This window comes from Acanthisitta chloris, unplaced genomic scaffold, assembly GCF_000695815.1.
Source record: "Acanthisitta chloris isolate BGI_N310 unplaced genomic scaffold, ASM69581v1 scaffold8406, whole genome shotgun sequence".
Taxonomy (NCBI): Eukaryota; Metazoa; Chordata; class Aves; order Passeriformes; family Acanthisittidae; genus Acanthisitta; species Acanthisitta chloris.
In genome coordinates, this window is record NW_008679704.1 from 107,385 (window position 1) to 115,900 (window position 8,516).

The window sequence follows — 8,516 nt, forward strand, 5'->3', positions numbered from 1 at the left end:
GGAGCTGTTAACCGTGGGCTCAGATTTACACACAGAGAGGCCCATGGTTAATGTAGCCAGGACCACAGATGTGGTACTGAATGACCACTTGGTGATCATTGGGAAGATCCCCTGGCCCTGATCAGGGCTCTGCATTTGGCATTGTTGAACTCAGAGGTTCCCACCAGCCCCTTCTCCAACCTGTTGGATCTCTCTCTGCCAGTGTATCTGCTGCTTCTCCCATCCCGGAACAACCTGCAGACCTGCTCTGGGTGCTCTCTCTCCCATCATCCAGGTCACTGGTGAAGGTAGAAAACCCTCCCTGTCCCAGAATCAAGCCCTGGGCGATGCCACCCATTACCTGAGCTGCTGGTCAGGCTTCACCCCCCTCAGGGTGACAGTGGGAGCTCTCCACACATCCCACCATCCACTGGCTTTCCCAATTCCAGCTCTGCAGGCCAGGATGGTGTTTCTGTATTTTGTCTTGAAGTTGTCTACAGCCCACTCCTGTGTTGGCTGCTTTGGGGAATGGTGGTGGTGTAGGCTGGAGTTGGGTTACAGCAGTAACTGCAAGTGCTGATGGCTTTAGCTAGAACCTTTCCTGCCCCAAGATGCTGCTGCTGCTCCCTGGTAACTTGTACTGTACCACTGAACGGGGGTGAAGCTATAGAATGGAATATCCTCTACTGAGTGATCTCCAATAGCAGATCAAGGTTATCCCTGGGGGCATGGGGCCCTGGCTGAGTTCAGAAGAAGAGCTAAATGTGGTGCATTTCTGCAAGAAATCTAATTATGGGACATAAAAATGGGGGGTTTAGATAAAAATAGATTTTGCAATGAATTTGAAATTAATGGTGTCATCTATTGATCGGGAGGGGCTGCTGGAGAATCCTTAATTGGGATCTTTAGCTATTAGAGTGTGGAAAAGATAATTAAGAAGATGCCCTTGAGTACGTGTCTGTCTGTGATCCGTATTTTGCATAGCAAAAGATGTGTGTGCCTGGCTCTGGGAGTCTGTCTCAGAGTTCTGCCCATGGACTGGTGTTACTCTGTGCACATCTGATGAAGACCAATGGTTTATTCTTGCATCAGTGTCAGGAGTTACCTAAGAAATAGAAAAGTGAGAGTTCTGCCAATTCCAGACGCATGTGGGAGCTGATGCTTTGAGTGACAGTGTGTTTCTCAGAGTTTAAAATCAGGTGGTTGTTAAATCAGGCTTCTCAGTGCTGCTGAGATGATGTCAGGCCGAAGGTTTGGTTGTTCAGACAATGTTTTCTGCTTTAGTCAGGGGGTTATTTTGTGGGCAGCTTTCTCCTTGTCTGTTGAGTCACAAGTCCTCATGTTCTGGTAGTACATCAGGTGCAGAAGCTGCAGCTTGCAGGAACAGCTCCACTAGTCCTGAACTTCGTTCTGGGAGAAATCAGAGCCATTTTAGTTAGTTTCCATAATTAATAAGTGAATAAATGTATTTGGCAGTGTGGATTCCCATGTGGAAAAAGTCATCAGGTGGCTTAAGCTTGGTAAATAGAAATCCAGAAAAATTCGGGGTATCCTGAGCTTTTGGGTTTTGTTACTAATTCTTAAGCTTGGTAAATAGTTAGAAATCCAGAAAAATTCGGGGTGTCCTGAGCTTTTGGGTTTTGTTACTAATTGTGCTGCTTGTAACACTTGGTGGTAATTGGGGTCCAGCTGCTCAGAATATTACTGTTAGATTTACTGGATGGATTGCTTTAATAGGATTTGGAAAGCAGCTCTTGGTACAGTGCAGCTTGTGCTGCTAACTCGCCAACCTTTTAATGCAATAATCCCTGGGATTTGTCCTGGCTTGGAAGTAGCAACGCAGGAAAATGACATGACTTACGCTAAAAAGTTTGGAAAGTCTGGGTATAATCTGGAGCAAGAATTGTTCGTGCTTGTTAGTGTCTGTGTAAAGGGATGGAATAGGTGTTATGGGAGGGAAGAAGAGCACTGACAGCAGGAACACAGTGACTTCAGCGAGGGAGGGAAAAAGGCTGTAGTTTGAGTGTGTGGGATTGTCTCCAGTAGTGGCAGAACCCAACCAGTTCAGAAAGCAACTCCATGTGAAATGGGATAATTGCACAACCTGGATGAGTTTGCACTTAAATGAATTTTGTGTATTCATCTGTCAGTTTTTATGATTGAGAATAATAGAATTGAATTCTGCATGTTGATGAGCTGAAGTAGAAAATCGGGTCTGGATGTGGTTTTGAATAATGAATACAAGTTGGGGTTTTACTGGGAAACCTTTGGTTTACATGTGGTTTACAAAGCAGTGACAATCCTGTTTGCTGCTGGTATCTCCTCTCCTGAGGTGTATTCTATTCTCGGTTTCACCCTTCCCTTTCCCCTGCCACTTCCATTACAATGGAGATTTGGTCTGCTTGCTCGACAGTGACGTGTCCTGTACTACCCATTAGTGGTCAGTAGTTACCTCTGCCTGCATGTCAGCCTTCAGTTTAATGGCCTTTTTTGTGTGTTCATTTTCCTTTGTTTCCCATCGTGGTTTTGTTTATTTCTTTTGTGTTTTTTTTTCTTTTGTCTTTTTTTTTTTTTAAACCGTGGTGATGTTTGCCCTTCATATTCCCCAATGTTTGCACATGACAAGATGTTGCCATCCCAACATTACCTCCCACTTCACTGACCAGTGCCACTAATGACCATCTAGCACCAGCGACAACAGGACCACTGCCCTCAGCCCCGCGGGACGTCGTGGCCACGCTCGTCTCCACGCGCTTCATCAGGCTGACGTGGAGGACACCCGTGTCGGACCCTCAGGGAGACAACCTCACCTACTCAATCTTCTACACCAAGGAAGGGATAAACAGGTAAAGACCTTAATGTGGAAAACAAGTCATGCTCTTTCCTGGCTCTTCTTCGTGCCGGCCGTGCTTGGAAGAACTCTAAACCCAAAGTCGGTAATTTCTGATTTCTGTTTGCTTTGTTGCTGCACATAGGAATTCTTAGAGCATGTTGTGCATGGTTTGATTGACTGCAAACAGTTGCTACCTGCTTTTAGCAGCCTGTTAGGAACAGAGCAGCAGAGCCTCTCACACCTCTTCAGGAGCACTGACACTGCTGTCGGTGCCATCCTCAGCGGGCACTGAGACATCCTCTGGAAACCATGTGCTGGGGAGAGCGAGAGGCACGTCAAGCTTTCAAACCCTGTGAATGTGCTCTGATTCCAGGGACAGCCATGTGGTAGGTGTTGGGGAAACGCTGTGCTAGGTGTTGGTTAAGTGTTGATTCTCTCCTACTAGTTCCTGTACACAAGAATTTGATGAATGCTTCACAATCATAAGCGTTTGACATATTATCCTAATGGATAGTATCAATCTACTGGTTTTCCTTCCTGATGGGATCTCCTGCTCAGAATTACAGTTTCAAACGGTGGTGATAAGTTTGGGGAAGTTGGAGCTAACAGTCATTTGGCGCAATGCTTAATTAGTTGCAAATTAGCTTATCAGATTTATTACTCAAGAGAAAATTATCTGTCTCTTTACTGATGAGAGTGTGAGACTCAAAACTTAACAAAGTCATTTGAAGAGAACAGAAAACGCACTGCTGCTTGTGGGGAATTCCTACTCTTTCTTAATTCTGTGGCTAGTCCTTTTGTCCAGGCTCATGGCTGTTAATTGAAGCAATTAGTAACACTTTCTTTGCCTCACAAATGCTGTTTTTTTCTAGTACTGCCACCTTACTTTAGAAATATTCAAGGTGTTCAAGGACAGGTTGGATGGGGCTGAGAGCAGCCTGGGCTAGTGGAACGTGTCCCTTTCAGGAAAGCAAAGGGAAAAATTCTGATTGCCATTTTTTTTGATGTTCCATGGTACTTTTGAGGAGTTGTTTGGGCCTGGTGGAAATGTCTCTTAGTTACTGCCATGCACACCTGAGCACTCAGAAATCAGGGAGTGTTACAGTCAGGTTTGGCTGTGCTATTCTCCTTCCCTCCTCAGCATTACAAATACTGCATAAACAGTCACTTTGCAGGCCCTGAATTATAGATGATTGTACATTTGCTGTGGTTTAAGTGCATATGTACCATCTCCTCACACTGGTGTATTTTTCCTACTCACCATTTTCAGTGCCTGCATTACTGCTCCTTTTAGTAACCCAAGTGTTTTCTCTTCACTGTTGTATTTGAGCAGTGATCAAACCAGGTGTTTGATTTATTTACCTTTTAAATCAAACTGGTGGAAAATGAAAAAGTCCATGGAGTATATAGTTACAGGTTATTTCACCCTGGTGTTAGGTATTCCACACTGAAGGGAGTTCCCCTGGAAAGGGTGTGAAAATTTAAATGTGCTGGGGAGGAGATTGAATTCTGTGAAGCTTTAGACAAGCACTCAGGCAGAAGAACTCCAGGCTTGAAGATCTGACAAAAATAAAAGCAGTAGCCAGCACATTGCTGGTACGAGAGGGTAAATTGCACGTGTGAGATATGCAAATGCTGTTAAATTCATGGTTCACCATAGTGTGCTTCAAACACGGAAAATGGAGTTTAATTGTGTGTAATCACACTGTCAAAATGTCTCTCGAGCTCCCTGCCAGGCTCCACAGCTGACATGGCTGGCACAGACAGTGTTCCCTCCTTAATAATTCCCAGAAGGTTGTTATTTATATATAAGTGTGAATTCAAAGTTCACGTTTCCAGATGAACACATGTTTCGGGGTTGAACTGAAGGCTCTTCCCTTAGGTACTTGATAGCTGTTGTGAACCTTAACTGGGGTTTACAAAGCTCTTTAATTGGGCATTAAACTGGAGCCAGAGCTAGTCACTATGATCTGTAGGTGACAAAGCCATTCTTGCAGTCCATCTGCTGTGCCCCTGCCAGGCCTACCTGGGCACGTCGGCATCGAAGAAGGTGCTCCAGGCTCCCCAGGGAAGAGTGTAAGGGAGAGCTTCATGCAGCACTGAATTAGATTAATCTCACCATATTTTTACCATGTTGTTGTGAAAGCACATTCCTGGTTATTACTGAAAATTGCAGTGCTTTGATGTGTCTGTTTATTTCTGATAAATGTTGTCTTTCCAGTGAAACAATTTCGATTTTTTTTTTTCTGTTCTAATTTTCAATAATAGCCTTGGTTTGCTGGTTATCTTTTTTCCTAGATAACATCAGGGAGTGCATTTACACTTGAGGCAGAAAATGCAATATTTTGCATGTCAATGGGAGCTGGATATTATTCCACAGCTGTGAATTTGCTGGCACTTGGTCTGGGCTTTCAGCTCCCATCCTGGTCGCTAAGGCATGTCTTAAAGGAAACTCCGTTTGAAAACGTTCAGGAAAACATCTGATAGAAGTGGGAAAATGACCAGTGAAAATGCATAAAAATCTGAAATAAATGAAGCTGTTTCTTCAGTGCCATTTTAGCTCAGCTTCACGAAGGGGAACATTCTAGAAAATGGGTGTAAAGAGATGTTTAGTTACAGGGAGGGTATTGTTTCCCTCTCTATAGATACAGCCTAACAGTGCAGAAATCAACAGGGATTTCAGAATGTTTTCAGCCAGGTTATGCTAAATCAACCACACTGGCTGGTTTATAAAAAAATAAATTAAAAATGGGGATTTTGGCATCGTCACGAAGGCAGAGTGGCTGGAAGGTAGGATGGGGAGGCTCTGGGGGTGATCTTGCCTGGGTTTCTGCATTGAAAATGCTTTCGATGGGGACGGAGACTCAGCACTCCCTGCTGCAGAGCCAAACAGGGTCTGGCAGACAAAAGGGGAAGGATTGTATTCAAAGCAGGCACATTCCTCTTGATTTTCTCAGTGGGAAGGTTTTGATTTCTGCTTGTGTAACTCTGCTGCTATTGGCATGCACAGGGAGTAGGAGCTGTGCTGGGGGAGGAGGGACGGTGTGTGCGTTCCCGAGCGCAGGTGCCAGCGGCAGAGTCTTGGAAATAAAGGCTGCTGTTAGTTGATGATTAATCTTTTAATCCTCCCCTCAGCTTGATAAGAACTCATTGGGTTTCCTGAATGTCACTGGGTGCGAGGCTGTGGTTCTGCAGGGGAAGCACCCGGGAGGGTCACAGAGCACTAGGTAATGACCCTTCCAGTTGCCTCCACACACTGTGTCTGTTTTCCCAGCTATATTCTGGCTTTTGGCTGGCCAGAGGTTGGCCTGACAGAGATGCCTCTTCCCATGCAGAGCACACTCGTTGCAGACTGATGGGGTGTCCAGTAGCCTGGATCTGTCTCCGTGGTGTTGCTGGGAGTTGGCATCTCCACTCAGGTCCAGTAAAAGTCACTTCCACGTGCACAAGACAAGTGTGAGCACTCACACATCAGCCTGAAGGAGAGTGTTGCCTTCTGTTCCCTCCACTCTTGTGGTACCAGTGTTGGTGCCATCTGCCCTTGGGTGCTCCTGACAAATCCAGGCGTTAGGGAAGAACTGAGCGAAGTTTGGAGGTAGAAGAATACATTAAACAGCTCCTTTGAAAAACACACAAAAAGCAGCCCCACAATATTCACAGAGCTGCCCTAAATCTCGCCAGACTGTGTGTGCTGCTGAAATAGCTTTTCTTCTGGCTTCAGGGCTGCAGGATAAACTGTCACTGTGAATTATCACTTGCTGTTATGGGAATAACAAAGAAACTTCTTCGAGTTTGGTGGTGTCAAGTCATTATTTTTTTTTACTTCTGTGCCTTTATTTTTATCCAAAGGGAAGTTACAACATTCAAAGCAGTTTGTCACCAGCAATTTTGGGATATTACTGTTGTGTTGTGCAGAGAGCAGAGTGTAAACCACCACATCCTTAACTCACTGGATGTGTTCAAACAGGACTACTCCTTATTTACCTCAAAATTCCTCTTGCTAACCAGTGGTTGTCTCTGTGCCCAAACCTTTTGTTTCCTAAAGGGAACGTGTTGAAAATACAACTCGTCCTGGAGAGACACAAGTGATGATCCAAAACCTGATGCCAGAAACAGTTTATGTCTTCCGAGTTGTGGCTCAGAACAAGCATGGCCCCGGGGAGAGCTCGGCACCGCTGAAGGTGGCAACTCAGCCTGAGGGTGAGCTGGAATATTTCAAGTTTGCCTCACTTTGGGATTGATTTTTATTTTAGTTTTTGTTTGCTCCATTGATGACCTTTCCCAGAAGTTGATGCTCGTAAAAGTTGCACTTGCAGACCATAGTTTCCAGGTGGGTGGGATTGTATGATTTAATCTCACCATTAAGAAGTGCATCAGACATTCCTTGTTAAATTCTCTAAACTGTTATAAAAGGAATACTTCTAAATTGTCATTGAAAATGGAAAAAGGGAAAAAACCTCCCAGCAAATGCCAAGTCTGCCATTTGTTAGGATCATTCCAGACAAAAGGGCTGGCCCAGGGAGCAGGATCTCCTTCAGAAATTTAGTGCCACCTTTCCACCCTCCAGTGAGTCCATGGGAAAACATCCCCATCTTTTCAGTAGGGGTGATCAGAAATGGGGTTGCTCTGCTGCTGGGAGCAGCCCTGGCCAAGCTGGTGCCTAGCATTGTTCCTCACTGTGTTCCAGTCCAGCTGCCCGGCCCAGCGCCCAACATCCGCGCACACGCCAACTCCCCCACCTCCGTCAGCCTCAGCTGGGAGACACCGCTCTCGGGCAACGGAGAGATCCAGAACTACAAGCTCTACTACATGGAGAAGGGACAGGACACAGAACAGGTACAGAGCCTGACACACATCCACTAACAGCCTTTGCGCTTACGTTACCTCTGAGATCTCTAGAAACACCTTGCAAAGTGTTTGTGTCCCTGAGAGACTGAATCCTTTAGCCTAAAATATGGAAATATTTCAAATTATACTTCCAGCATGAAATGCATGTGTTTTTTAGTGATGCCCTGTTTTGATAGTCAGCATCAGGTAGCTCTTGGGGAAGTCCATCATCCACAAGAGGAGAACACAAATAACAGCCACGTCACCGTGTAACAGTTCTGGTCCATGTGATACAAAAGCTGCTTGCACAGATTTGTAGACTGGTTTCTGGTTAATGAGGCTAACTACTGATCTCAGCATGGTCCTTAATCTGAACTGTTCTTACTTCTTGAGTTCTTGGACCCAGTGATTGATGTTTTGGTACTGCTGAGCATCTAATTGATTCAATTTTCTTACGATTGTACTGGCAGCCTCCAGTGTGTTCTGCTGCCACCTGAGAAAAATCACAGCTTCAGGAGGATTAATCCCATGTAATTTCCCATCATACAAGTATGATCTCAGCTTTTAAAAGCAAAGGGAAGAATATTTTTGTTAGCTTTTAAATACTTTTTCACATCAGTTTTTAAATAGGGATGTTGCATTCATCAAAGAAAAATTACCCTTTCTACTAATGCATCCTGCTGCTCAAATTATAGCCATTGGTTCTGCTCATGGGCAAGTTTGCAGATCTCTCTTCATGTGCAAGACCTGTGTCCATGTCAGGATTTAAATTGGATAGGTAAAGTTGGATAGGTAAAGTGTAAACTCATGGTTGGCATCTTTGCAAGTCCTGGCTCTGAGTGTGGGTTGGACCTGCAGGTGCCACACAGAGGTGTCA

General features: G+C 44.9%; 1 protein-coding gene across 1 annotated transcript in view; it reads left to right on the plus strand.

The window, feature by feature from the left end:
- The window catches only part of LOC103804779 (neogenin-like), a gene marked incomplete at its 5' end in the record, with an annotated part of 119,985 nt that overhangs the window by 76,762 nt on the left and 34,707 nt on the right, over positions 1-8,516 (plus strand). Inside the window, 3 exon segments of the mRNA XM_009077408.1 lie at positions 2,606-2,825; positions 6,858-7,012; positions 7,500-7,648. Of these exon segments, the coding sequence (XP_009075656.1) occupies positions 2,606-2,825; positions 6,858-7,012; positions 7,500-7,648 (524 nt within the window).